Source organism: Prinia subflava, chromosome 12 (genome assembly GCF_021018805.1).
Source record: "Prinia subflava isolate CZ2003 ecotype Zambia chromosome 12, Cam_Psub_1.2, whole genome shotgun sequence".
Classification (NCBI taxonomy): Eukaryota; Metazoa; Chordata; class Aves; order Passeriformes; family Cisticolidae; genus Prinia; species Prinia subflava.
In genome coordinates, this window is record NC_086258.1 from 21,771,118 (window position 1) to 21,784,903 (window position 13,786).

A 13,786-nucleotide genomic window follows, 5' to 3' on the forward strand; every position below is an offset into this window, starting at 1 on the left:
ACTGAGCCTGGGCTGTCTGCCAGGGGCAGGGCCTGCCCCAATTCCAGCCGTGCCAGAGGCTTCCTCATCTCTCCCACAGCAGTGAAGGAAGAAAAGGTGCCCAGGCCTGACCCAGGAGTCCAGCCCTGGGCTCCAGCAGCGCCTGGTGCTGGAAATCCAGCCCCAGGCCTGGAGCCACAGGGCCCATGGGAAGGGTGGGAGCAGCACCCACCCAGCCCCGCTGGCTGCTCCGTGTCCCCAGTCCCTCACTGCCCTCCCCTCCTCCCCTCCCACCTGTCTGGGGGCCCATCCTGGACTGCAGCTCCTGCAGCTCCCAGGCCTCTCCTGCCACAGCTCCAGGGCAGGTTTTGCACCCCAAGATCCCCAAAAATGGGATGTAACTGCTCAGGCAGGAGCCCAGGCCCAGCTGAAGGCAGAGGAGGGGTTGTGCCACAGCACTGAGGGGCAGCAGGAGAGCTCAGAGATTCTTTGTGCTCCAGCTGGGCCCTGCCAGTGGCATTCAAAGCCCAAGCCACTGATGCTGTATTCAGGTCCAAATAAAAGGAAAAAAAAAAGCAAGCAAAGAAAACAGGAAGAAGGGAAAAGGCAGCTTCCAGTCATATCTCGTTTATTAAGGTCTATGCCAGCCTCGGGAGAGCTCTTCCAGTAAGTAAACAGAGCAGGCGGCCGCATCTATAATGAATAAATTTATTGTCTTACAAAAATCATTGTCTAGAAATATGGGTATACAAGAAAACAAGATATTTGCAGTCAGACGCCTGGTGGTCAACAGCCAGTTTGATTAAAAATATCCAAACACACACAACAAAACCTTTGCGACAGATGTTAAAGCTTTTAACCAAAAAGGGAAATCCATGGGTTTTGAGCATGTGGCAGAGGAAGTTTCCTAGTTAACACTGATTCATTGTCACTAATATCAATAATACCACTTGGACTAGAGAGGTACATGATATGAAGCACAGTCAAAATTAATACATTAAATCATTGTTATATAGGCAAATTATATATGTAACGTTGTCTTAGTACTGTAGTGTCTAAGGCACTTTCTGTAATGTCAGTTTTCAGCTATTTAAACAAAAAGAACGCTAACTACTCACTGTAATACTGCTCAAAATAAAAAAAAAAACAACAACAAAACAACAACAACAACAAAAAAAAGGATTCACATCCACTGGCATGTTAACTGTAGGCAGGCAACATCCACCCATCCAGGGAGCCCCGAGCCCCGGCCCCACAGGAGCCCGGGACTGCCCGAGCCTCCCAGGGCCTGGCTCGGCCTCACATTAATAAATTAGTTTTGCCTGTGCTGTGTGTTCATTTCCCACTGGTGTTCACATTTGCCCAGCCCGGGGGCTCTGAGCACTGTGGGCTGTGCAGGGGACGGGACCCACCTCGGTGTGCCTGGACTGCATGGACACGAACGGATGGAGCAGGTGCTGAGAACACTTCAAATGGGATTGCAGGATAAAAATGGACACTACTCACTCATCCCTACACTTCCCTCTAACACTTCCCAAGGCCGTTTTCACAGTTCACTCAGGGGTTGTGTGCGGATCACAACAATTGGGAGAAAAGAAAGGAACGGGTGCGGTTTGGTCTTCACTGATCCGAGAGGCTGCGCCCAGCCCGGAGCCTGAAGGATGCTGCTGGACACAAGGCATGCACAGCCACGGCAAGGGGACTGTCCTGGCCACCCACCCGCTGGGAATGATGCTTCTGGATTGATAAAAAAAAGTTTCATCCTTCACATGATGCTTTATAAAATGGCTTTACAATGAGTATTTGGAAAAGAGATGCACTGAACAGAGACGATCCCGGTTGTTTACTATATATAAAAAAAGCAGTTGTACCTATATCTGAAGCAGGGTACAGTGTGGTGAGGCTGGAGAGCCTTAAGACATGGTTGACCTATGGTAAGGAACCTTGTAGCACATGCCGAGGGTCGTAAGGCAGCTTTCCGGCCACAAGGCAGTTCCGAGGCGGGGCAGGGCGCTGCGGCTCCCGCCGGGGCTGGAAAGGTCTCTGCATGCAGGCGGGGCCGGGCGCTACTCAGCGGGGGCGGGCGGAGCCTCGTTCACGTCGCTGCCTTTGCTCTCGGCGTCGTCGTCCGACAGCTCCAGCGAGGCGCCCTCGATGTGCAGCTGCCGCCGGCCCGAGCGGCTCGAGGAGAAGGTGATGGGTCCTCCCCTCCTGGGAACCGGGGAGCAGCGCTGGGTGAGGGCCCTGCACGGCCAGGGCCAGCCCAGGAGCACGGCACGGCCTGGGCTGGGGGGGGGTCTTAAAGCTCAGCCCAGGCCAGCCCAGCCATGGCAGGGACACCTTTCACTGTCCCAGGCTGCTCCAGCCGGGCCTTGGGCACTGCCAGGGATCCAGGGGCAGCCACAGCCCCTGTCCTGCCCACCCTCCCAGCCAGGAATTCCTTCCCAATATCCCATCTATCCCTGCCCTCTGGCAGTGGGAGCCATTCCCCCTTGTCCTGTCCCTCCATCCCTTGTCCAAAGTCCCATCAAATACTGAAAAGTCACACGAGGTCACCCTGGCAAGCCCTCCCTGCTCCACCAGGGAATGGGGCAGCTCAGCCCCAGACTGCCCGGGGGAAATATTTCCCACAGGGAGTCTCAAACCCTCCTCCCTCCCCAAGGAGGCAGAACCCTGAGCTCCAGGACTTCTGGCACTCTGGAATTCCTGCTTAGTTTACACCATCACCTGAGGTCTGCAAGTCCCAAGTAACCTAAAATGCCGTCTCTGCAGGAGCACCAAGCACAGACAGGAGCAGGTTCTGTACAAAACTCCAGGGCTGCTCAGGGAAGCTCAGCTCAGCTGCTCCAGCCAGGCCGAGCTGAGCCCCTCTGTGCTCCTCAGTGTGGCTCATGGGCTGCAGGAACCTCACCCCTGCTGATGCCCCCCTGTCCTGGCAGAGACCTGGATCCCACAGACCTGCTCAAGGAAACTGCTGCAACATTCCCAAAAGTGAGGGCCAGGAAGAACAGGATCAATACCAGCCACTGGAAAAGCACAACTGAGCCACCTCCTCTGTCACATTTACCAGTGGCTGGATTGAGCTGGCTGCCCAGGGAACCTGCCAAGGTGAACTCTGAGGAGTCTGAGCCGAAGAGCTGTCAGTTATATCCCTGTGGAGTATCAGGCAGCTTCCTTGTCCTCATCACCAGGCTCCAGTTTGACCCATCCCTAATCTCAGCAGTTCCCCAGCGGGATGTTCCTCAGGGATGATGCCCCATGGAGGGTCTGTGGGCTCTGAAGGGCTCAGGTCAATCCCAGTCCCCCTGTCTCAGTGGCACTGACCTTAGCCTGTTTTTGAGGGTGCTGACCTCCCTGCTCAGCCCCTCGTTGGCCTCTGTGGCATCGTCCAGCTCCCGCTGCAGCTTGCGCCGGGACGCGTTGGCGCGCGTGGCCTCCTCCTCCGCCTCCTCTAGCTGCCGCTTCAGCTGCTTCATCCTGGCGTTGGCCTTCTCCATCTGCAGCCAGCCCACACTCGGGGTCACCCCAGCCTTGCTCCCCGCCCTGCTCCCCCTCGCGCAGGCTCCAGCCTGGAGCCCGGAACAGCGCGGAGCTCCCAGCCCTGGGAGTGCAGGGTGGGGACAGCCCATCCCAGCAGAGCTCACACACAGGGCAATCCCTGCTGGGCTTTCCCTGCTGGATTCATCACCACTGTCCATTCCCTTCCATTACAGTTCCTCTTCCCACCCCAAGGGGCTTTTAGTGAGCCCCCACCCACCTGCTCCTTGTACTGGTCCGCGTGGCGCCGCTCGTCCTCTACCTGCATGAAAACCTCCTTCAGCTTCTTCTCGGTGCGGCGCACCAGCTTGTTGGCAGCTGCCCTTTCCCTGCAACAACCAGAGCATCGTCTGTGCCCGGCCCGAGGGCTGGGAACACCGGATCCTCCCCATGGAGGGGCAACTGCCACAGAGCTCTCTGAACACGCCTGACACAACAATGGAACCGACTCACGTGCCAGGGGCTGGCTGGGATGCAGGGATGTGGGGATGCAGGGATGTGGGGATGCAGGGATGTGGGGATGCAGGGATGTGGGGATGCAGGGATGTGGGGATGCAGGGATGTGGGGATGCAGGGATGCAGAGATACAGGGGTACAGGGATGCAAGGATGCACCGATAGAGTTTTGCATCTCTCAGAGCACAAAGCCTTAGCCCTGGAGAATGTGAGATGGGATGAAGAGGACTCAGAGGGTGCCTTCACAAGGACATTGGACAGAGCAGCTTTAAAGCTGCTCCTTAACCAGTAACACAATCCTGCTGCAGAGTCCAGAGCATAGAAACAACAGAGGTGGTGGTAGGACAAGCCCCACCTGCAAATGTGGGGAGGAACCAGCTAAAAAAGTGAATTTTGAGAATAGGATTGCAAGGACAGATGGATAATTCACTGAAGAAAGATTTCTGGAGAGCACAGGATTCATCTCAAGCTGTCCCACACAAGCTGTTGCTCTAATCAAGCAACAAAGGATCTCAAAGGGACATTTCACCTTGTCCCAGGAAACTCCTCCAGCACCTTGTGGCTCTGGGACATCAACACCCTGACTCAAGCTGGTAGGAAGCAAATCCATCCTGGAACTCCCAACCCCAGTTACTCTACAGCTGTCTTGTTGAAGTTTATCCCCTAAACGCGAGTCTCCAGACAATAAACCCAAAAATCCCTTCAGAAACTTCCAGCATGGAACTTTCAGCCATTCAACCCACACAGGCAACCAGGTCTTTTCCCCTTACTTGGCTTCCTGCTCGAGTTGTTCTTCAAGCTGTGCAATCTTGGCTTCTAGAGTAGAAATTGTTGCCTTGAATTTGGACTTGACAGAGCCCTCCAGTTCCTGCAGTTTGGCCTTGAGCTCCTTGTTCTGCCTCTCCAGCTGCTGCCGCGCGTTCTCGCTCTTCTGGGCCGCGCTGCGCTCGCCGGCCAGCTCCGAGTTGAGGGTGTCCACCTGGCAGGGAGGGACAGGGTCACTCAGTGCCACCAGAGCCTCTGGGGATGCCACACCCAGCACAGCGTGGGCTCACCTGCAGCGTGGTCTTTCGGAAGCGCTCGTTGAGCAGCTCCATGTTGCTCTGCTCCTCCTCCAGCTCCTCCTCCAGCTGGGCAATCCGAGCCTCCAACCGGCGCTTCTCGTCCAGCAGCGCTGACCTGCACAGAGGAGGGGGTCAGGGCGAGTCCAGAGCCAACAGAGCTCCTGGGGAGGGCACTCAGCATCAGGGAATCTCCTGAGCTGGAAGGGACCCACAAAGATCCAGCTCCTGCCCTGCACAGACCCCCAACAACCCCACCCTGTGCATCCCTGGCAGGGCTGTCCCAACACTCCTGGAGCTGTGGTAGCCTCGGGGCCGTGCCCATTCTCTGGGGAAGAACCTTTCCTGATGTCCCTCCTGACCCTCCCAGCCCCAGCCCGGACTCACTTCCCAGAGGCGCTGTTGGCGATCTCGTCCGCCAGCTCGTCGCGCTCCTGCTCCGCGTGCCGCCGGGCGCGCTCCGACGCCGCAAACTCCTGCAGGGTGGGAAAGAGTCAGTGCAGCCCCAGGAACCCCACAGCTTCTGCACACAGTTCAGCCCCCTAACAGCCCTGGGAGATGCTGTGAACTGGGATATCCCTGGGGTTTTAATGGATAAACCAGCAGGACACATCAGCTGGATATTCCCTCACTGCCCTGGGACTGCAGTGGAGTTACCTCTCCTGTCCCTGAAGTGCTCCCCACCCAAAGCAAGGGGAGAAAAATCCATGAAGATCAGCAACACCCAAGGCCTCAGCAGCAGGAGAAGCCATTGTGCCATGTGCTCTGACAGACAGTCAGTGTGAAGTAGGTGCTAAATTAAGCAAATGCATTACGTTCTCAGAGTTCTCAGCATGAAGACAAGAAGAGAATAAAAATGGCTTCAGGACAAGAGCACACACAGCACTGAACCTCAGATTACACACCTGCATTAAGTGGCAGAAACACTCAAGCATTTCCTAAGGACAATGAAATGCTCTACAAGTGCCACACTGAGGTCAGAAGGCCACCCAAGTCCACCTGGAGAAACTCCAGGCAGTGCCAGGTTATCTGTGAAGGCTCCAAGGGAAGTGAGCTGAGCAGCTGCTGCAAGCCTTGCCCTGACAGGGCAGACAGGAGAGGCACAGGGACACTGCAGGGTCTGACCTTGGGCAGCACAGGGACAGTGGAAGATGGGAGATGAGGCAAGACTTGGAGCTCTCACATACACTGCCAACAGTGAGGGCAAACGTGCATTAGAGAAAGGGCTGAGAGGGCAGAGGGGTAAAGCTCCACACACACTGAGGCACCAGAGAGGGAATTATAAATATATAAACCCTAACAACCCATTTCAGTGCTGACACTGAGTCTCAGAGACTCCTGAACCACTCAGCCCACTGCAGGAAAGCCTCAAATGTCTTCAAGCACTAGTAAAGCTTCCCTGCTATCCAGAAAGTCCAGACTCCTACAAAGCTGTGAGCACTCACTGATGACCTGGAGCAGGGGAACCAGAGTTCTCCTGGCTCCCATTTCTCTGCTTTTCACTTTTTTTACCCTCTCATCTTTGCCTTACCCCGAACAAGAAAAACAAATCTCTTGGATTTCCACCTCACCTCTTGGAGCTGGAGTATTTCTGCTTCGAGACTTTTCAGCTTCTTCTCACTCTCTTTAGACTGGGCAAAGATCTCATCCCTGGATGCTCGGGCCTCTTCCAACTCCCGCTGGTAGTCCTTCATCTGAGCCTGCAGGTGGAGAGCAGGGTGAGGAACAGCCAGGCTGCATCAGGATAATCACCAGATCCATTCCAGCTCTGAAGCATTTCAGCCTCTGAGACATAAGGCTGTTCTCCAAAGTGGCTTCATTCCACTTAAAGGCATCTCCAGGTCTTCTGTATTGTAAAATTTAATTTTCTCATCTTTCCACTCTTCAATGCCTTGTCAGAAATATCACATTCCAAGACTTCAAGCATTCCATAGAATTACAGAGTGGAATCTTACAATAACCTGAGCTGGAAGGGCCCTTAATTATCATCTAGTGCCACCCTTACCATGGACAGGGACACTTTCCCCTATCCCAGATTGCTCCAAGTTCTGTTCAGGCTGGCCATGGACACCTCCAGGATGTGGAAAGTGGTTTTGTGGCAGGGGAGTCTGGAGCAAGATTAGCTTCAGGGTCCCTTCCAACCCAAACCATTCTGTGATTCTCTGAAAGGATGAGTTTTGCATAGAGGGTAAATCCAGGATGGACACTCTCAGAGTCTGATTCTCCTCCTGCCCTCAGCTGCAGCTGCACTGAATGGCAGCAGCCCCTGGGCAGCTCCCAGGACAGAACCCAGCTCAGCTGTGCCTACCTGGAGCTTCCTGAGCTGTTTGATGGCTTCATCCCGAGCCTTGTTTGCAGCCTCTATCTGCCCCTCCAGGTCCTTCAGGTCCATCTCCAGTTTCTTCTTGGCTGCCACGGCCAGCGCGCGCTGCTTGCGCTCATCCTCCAGCTCGGCCTCCAGCTCCCGCACCTGGCACAGGCACGGCAGGATCAGCCCCTGCAGGGCACCCGGGCCAGGCCTGGCACCTGCCCAGGGCACAGGGACACCTCCCCACGGGAAAAGGCCATGGAATGGCACCTAGGGGAAGGCACGGCCGATGGCAAGGCCAAATCCCAAAGGGAAGCAGAGGCGTCTGCACTGAGCAAAAGGGAAACCCAAGGGAAGAACTCAGCATCTGGAGCATTCCCATTCCAGCCCACCACTCCCCTCCACCAGAGGGGATGGCTCCAGGGCAGATGTCACTAACTGTGATGAAAAATAAAAAGCAGAATCACCTCAATGTCTCAAGAAAACAATGAAACCATTCCCTTTGAACAGCCTGTTACTGGCATTTATACACCAACAACTTCTATTCCCAAAACAAAACAAGAGTGTGTCAACAGCCAGGCAACATGGACTGGGCCAAACCTAAGCAAAAATGAACTGAGCCAGAAATGCCACAGGTTACCAACATGAAAGAATATTTTGTTTTGAAGCAAATCTCCCTCCCAGTGCAAGGTCAGGCGCACTTGTCCAGTTCAGATAACAGCAACTTTGTACTGCACTGACCTTCCAAACCCTGCAGGCCAGGTGTATTCCTAAGTTATCTCTACACTGGTGATTCTCAGTTTTTGTTTTCTTGGATAAATCTTGAAATATTGCCTGGTTATTCCTGAACACTTAATGTTAATTTAGAACCAAGCATGAACCTCTAAAGGTATTTCTTGAGACTCTTCTGATCTCTGCGTTCCCAGAATTCTCAAGTCTGACAAACCTGGAAGCTCTGCCATGATTTGCATTTAGGAAACTGTTCACTAATTTAAAAGTCTATCTCAGCATCCATGGATGTTGTTCCTGGATATCAAATAGCATGGGCTTGAAAATGCAGCCGGGATATCCCTGTCCTGGGAATACACCCAGGCAAACCTCGTGGAGTGGCTTTGGAGGCCACCAGCACCACGTGGCACTGCCTGGTGACAGTGGCCAACCCTCAGCCAGAACTATTGTATGGTTTGTAAGAATGCTATGGTTTGGGATTTCCATAGGACGGAATCTTTAAGCGAAGAGGTTAAAAAATAGCAGAAAAATATCTGGTAGCACAGAGGCCCAGAATTCTGGCAGAAGACCTTCCTCCCCTTCTGACTACTCAACACAGAGTAAAACAGACATACTTGTTTCACCAGCATCCTCTTCTTCTCCTCGTTCTGTTCATCTCTGGCTTGAAGATCTCTGTCAAACTGGGCTTTCATGGCCTGCATGTTAACCTCCAGGCGGAGTTTGGCATCTTCTGTGGCCTGCAGTTCATCTTCCAGCTCCTCCAGCTGAGTCCTCATCTCCTCCACCTGCTGCTCCAGGGTTCTCTTGGACTTCTCCAGCTCGTGGACCTAAGGCACAAACAGTGATCAGAGCTGTCCTGCAGGGGCCTCACAGCAGCGGTTCCAGCAGCAGGGCAGGTCAGGGACCCTCTAAGCTGACAGTGAGCCAGAACAGGCAGAGCAGCAGCTGTGGGCTGAAGCAGAGTCCCACGGTGTCAGTGCAGACCCACTCCCCTTAGCCAGGCCTGGCAGAAGGGGAAATCTGGTTCTTGGGTACTGATGTGAGGCTGGGACAGGGTGACACAGCAAAGACCATCAGGGAAGGGCAGGGGGCCTTTGCTGCTGCCTCAGCTGGGTGCAGGAGCGAGGACACTGAAGGGCCACAGTTCTGCTCTACCTTTGGTTCAATCATGTCCTGCAACTCAGCTTGACCAAAGGTAACAGAAATCCTCATTATCCCTCATTTACACCCAAAAAATACACCCAGCAACACAAAATGAGGAAGTGGCTGCCCCCATCTATCACAGCTGCAACACATAACCAGTTCTATCTGACTGCAGTCCCACCTCCACTGATCCGATATTGCTGTCTGGGATCTCCACGAGGGTGAGAATCCAGCTTACAAGAGGCCTGATGTTAACAAGGACCACCCCCTTGTGCTGGGCATTAATTCCTCCAGCATTTTGGGTGAGCTTCAGAAAGTTCTGCTCTTGTGCATAGACCCTTCTCCAGCCAGGGAGTTTCCCCATTATTCCCAGTCTCTAACATTAAACAGGCTGTGGAACCATACTCACATTTTTGCCCACATCATCTTTGGAGCTCATCAAGTCTTCCATGTCTGCACGCAGCTGCTTGTTCTGCCTTTCAAATTCCTCCTTGGCTTCCAGGGCCTCCTCCAGGGCCCGGGCCAGGGACAGGGCTTTGGTTTCCTTCTCCCTTGCCTCTGCCTCAGCACGGTCTCGCTCCTCTGCATATCTGGCAGAGATGTTCTTTTCTTCTGCCAGCATCTGAACATAAGAAACAATTAATCCATCTCCTAAGCTCCACAGTCAGGTCCTTCCTGCCTCAGGTGTTTTATTCAGGAAGTGGTTCATGTTCTGAGTCTGGCCTTCAGGAGCTGTCTGGTCCCTCAGCTGTGATCCAAGTGCCAGTAAGAGAACAGCTACAGCTCCTCTGGGATGAGAGGAGGAAAGCAAGCTACTCATCAAGACTCAAGTTTCATATGATTTCCATCTTTCACTCTTCAGACCCTTTTTTAGTCTACCTCGAGGGATTACAATAGAACTCTTAAGTCCTTGTTCCAGTGTAATTCTTTTTCTAGATGAAGAGCTGATTACTTGACCTAACACGCCTAAGAGACGGCATTTGGCTCCCTGACCTGGGAGTGACACACCACTCCTAACAAAGGCCAGCTGCTCACAGATTTATCAATAACCACAGCACACCAGTCAGACCCTTCTTTATACAAGGCTCAGCAAGAATAACAACACGCCATTTAAAAATCCTCAAAAGCCAGGAAGATGACAGGAGATTCGAGTACCTGATCAAACTTCTTCTGCTTTTTCTCCAGGTTGGAGACAATCTGGCGCTGGTGATCCAGATCCACCATCAGGTCATCCAGCTCCTGCTGCAGGCGGTTCTTGGTCTTCTCCAGTTTGTCATAAGCCAGAGCCTTCTCCTCCAGCCGCTGGCTGAGGGACTCCATGTCCTTCAACAGCTTCTTCTTAGTCTCTTCCAGGCCTTCAATGGTTCCCAAGTCATCATCCACCTTTTTCTTGGCCTCGGCCAACTGAAATCCAGTAAAAGCAGGTGAAGTCCCTCAGTGCATCACGAGAAGGAAGAAAGGCACGTGGGGCAAAGTAAAAGCAGGAGCAGATGTTTCTGCAAGCTGAGGGAACACAAAGCCTGGCAATTCTCAGGGTGCTAAGCAGGGCAAAGCTGCCCACCACACTTCAGTGTACACATCACTGGAGAAAGGCCACAGGAAACTTTATTCCCAAACCTGCTCCAGCACCTGTGGAAGTTCCATGGTGTGTTCCCCAAAGCTCTGGGACACCAGTTTGGGACAGCTCCTCACACAACTGCTGCCCCTCCCAGCAGCTTACCTGGGCCTGCAAGGCCAGCATCTGCTTCTCCAGGTTCTTCCTGGCCTCCTCTTCCTCCTCCTGCTGCTCTTGCAGGTTGTTCTTCTCCTCCTCCAGCTGCCTTATCCTGCTGCTGAGGTTGAGCTTCTGGCGGGTTTCCTCCTGGAGCAGCTCCTGAACACAGGCACAGGCAGAGCTCAGTGTGCTCTGAAATCCCCACAACAACTCCACGTGGGGAGTTCCAGGTTTATTTTTCCCTCAGAATTTGGGACAAGGATATGCTTTATGAAGACATTGGTTATCTGGGTTTTCAACAAGCTCCTGACCATTCATTTTGGTGAGTGAACCTTCATAAAGCATATTTTTGGTCAGGGAACCCATGCCAGAGTCTGCTCTAGCAGCTAATGGATGAATACTTTTCCATCTTTCAAGGGACTAGCACAGAAGTCACCTTCAAAATGAATTTTTTCTTTTCTCAGAAAGCATAGAGCACCTATTTTAAACCACCTGGGAAGACCATGGAGCAGCAAATGATGCAATGGCAGTGTGTTTCCAGGTTTTCTGCATTGTTTAAATATAAAGGTCACTTTAAAGGCGAAAACTTCTGTCATAAAAAAATAATGAAAGGTGTAAACCCTATCCCACCCCTTCTCCCCAGTCCTGCTCCCTACAAAACCCTCCAGTTGTGATAAACATTATTCAGAGTTAAGTGGTCCCCATTAGAACTTTAATACAGGGAAGATAAAATATATTGAAGTGAAGAATATCTGCAGAAAGAGGTATTTTCTTAATTAAGAACCAAAACCTGACAGTTTGAACTGCAGCTGTAAGAATTTGAAGCTGTCAGTAGAAGACAGACCATTGTTGCTCATATATCCCAAGGTTATTGACATTAAATTCTCCCTGGGAAGGTTTTTTTTTATTTCATTCTTATCTCCTTCAGAGACAAAGACATAAAACAGAACTACCAACTACGAGGCAGTGAAGCTCAAATAATGAAAACATGGTTCCACATGTAGCTGAGCCATCCCAATCCATCCCATTTCACTGGACTGAACAGGAAATTCAGCTTCCACCCAAGGGGCTTCCCAAAGCATGAATGAAAATGTATTTTTTGTTAGCAGTCAGCACTTCCCTGAGGAGCAGAGCTGCAGTGCCAAGCTTAGCTTGGCTGCTCACACACCTGTGTATCCTGAAGCTGAGATTCCAAACTGGCTGCATCCTTGGCAAACTTGATGCCTTTCTTCTCTGCCTCCTCCAGCAGACTGGAGACATTGTCCAGCTCATTCTGCAAAGCAAGCAGCCCAAAGGTAAGAGCACAGCCCAAATCCCACTGGGAGCTGGAACTGCACAGCACAAAACCTCAGCGAATTCCAGGTATGGCAACACAGCAACAGAGCCCAACAGAGAGAGACAGCAAACTAAAAACACTGAAGTTGGCTACAAAATGGCAGTTGAATGTCAGTCCTGGAGTGCAGTAACAAAGTAAGAGTTAGGCTATTGAGCTCTGGTATTTAGCACTTTGCTGTAATCTCTGCATTCACACTTTAATGCTATTTTTAATTCTAGGATCATATATTTCATATATTAATTCAGTGATCATCAGGATGGCAGCTGGGTCTAAAGCATCACTGCAAGAGAAAAGGTTACTGCCAGGTGCCAGCTTATTATTTTGGGCTACACTACTTTTATATATAGTGAGAGACAGCCTGAAAACTTCCTCCACAGAGAACTGGGCCATTCCCTTTCTGAAGTGCTTTAGCTGCATTTACCTCTCATTACTGTGATTCAGAAGTCAGCCATGGGCTGCATTTCACCTCTCTGCTCCATTTCCCAGAAAAATGGGCCTGTGCTTGCAGCCCCTCCCTGCCAGGCTCCCAGCCTGGAGCACCAAAGCAAACCTGTGCCCACCAGAAATTTTTGCTCATCCCTCTGGAAAAAGCTCAGCCCAATCTACTCAATTCCACAGCCAAGCCAAAAACCTGTATCCCAGCTGGACTGTGCAGAGCTCCCTGCAGGATTTGCTCTCCAGAATGGAAGGCACATCTGCAAAGCCACTGGACCTCTCCCACAGCCCAGGACGTTCAGGACTGGTGTCCCAGCTGTCCAGCTCGCCCCACCTGAGGCACATCACCACTCTGAGGCTTCCCAAGTCCATGAGAACCCCTGCTGAGGTCACCTCCCACACCAGCCACAGGCCATTTCTGTACGTGGTTACACCTTTGAGTTCCTTGCCTGTTCTCCAGGATTTTAGGGCTTCCAGAGCCTTACCTGCAGCTTGTTCGCCTTCTCCGCCAGCTCCACCCTCAGCCTCTCCCCTTCTGACACCTTTGCAGTCAGCTCCTGCACCTGAGCATCGAGTTTCTTCCTCTTGTGCTCAGACTCGGCCTTGACCTGCTGCAGCACCTTCACCTCACAGGCCAGCTCCTTGTTGTCAGACTCTAAGCCTTGCTTGTTCTTTTCAAGGTTTGCTTTGAACTAGGAAAGACAAAAGCAAAGAAGTTCAACTCCTTGTTGCGGGTGACTATTTCCTGCTGAAAATGATTCTGCAGTTCAGGTTTCCATGTTCAGAGAGAAGCCAAGTGCTCAGCAAGGTGTGAGCAGGGAGTGTTTAAGATGCTGCTGTGTGATATCGTGTGTGTGTCAGGGAAAGACTGGGGGAGTTCAGGGGGTTCTGCTCCAGGCACCACAGGTAACAGGAGGAGCAGCACAGGCAGATCTGGGATGGCAGCGCTGGAAATGACTGTTTTGGTAGCACTGCAAGGAGGAAGGAATGTGCCCATTAACAGATCAGCATGGCTCATCTCACAGAAATAAAAGGGAAGACATGAACCAAAGCTGTCCTGATTTGAGTAGGCAGAGCAGCCTGGAAGTG

The 13,786-nt window shown here is 52.3% G+C and overlaps 1 protein-coding gene across 1 annotated transcript in view; it reads right to left on the reverse strand.

Moving 5' to 3' along the window:
• Positions 1-673: 673 nt before the first annotated feature.
• The window catches only part of MYH10 (myosin heavy chain 10), an 87,939-nt gene continuing 74,826 nt past the window's right edge, over positions 674-13,786 (reverse strand). Inside the window, exons 28-41 of the mRNA XM_063409355.1 lie at positions 13,183-13,389; positions 12,095-12,199; positions 10,933-11,085; positions 10,368-10,616; positions 9,622-9,834; positions 8,684-8,896; positions 7,341-7,502; positions 6,604-6,732; positions 5,420-5,508; positions 5,027-5,150; positions 4,742-4,950; positions 3,737-3,845; positions 3,304-3,476; positions 674-2,190 (exon numbers count right to left, since the gene is read on the reverse strand). Coding sequence (XP_063265425.1) covers positions 2,046-2,190; positions 3,304-3,476; positions 3,737-3,845; positions 4,742-4,950; positions 5,027-5,150; positions 5,420-5,508; positions 6,604-6,732; positions 7,341-7,502; positions 8,684-8,896; positions 9,622-9,834; positions 10,368-10,616; positions 10,933-11,085; positions 12,095-12,199; positions 13,183-13,389 — 2,280 coding nt within the window. The 3' untranslated portion in view covers positions 674-2,045. The remainder of the gene's footprint in view (positions 2,191-3,303; positions 3,477-3,736; positions 3,846-4,741; positions 4,951-5,026; positions 5,151-5,419; positions 5,509-6,603; positions 6,733-7,340; positions 7,503-8,683; positions 8,897-9,621; positions 9,835-10,367; positions 10,617-10,932; positions 11,086-12,094; positions 12,200-13,182; positions 13,390-13,786) is intronic.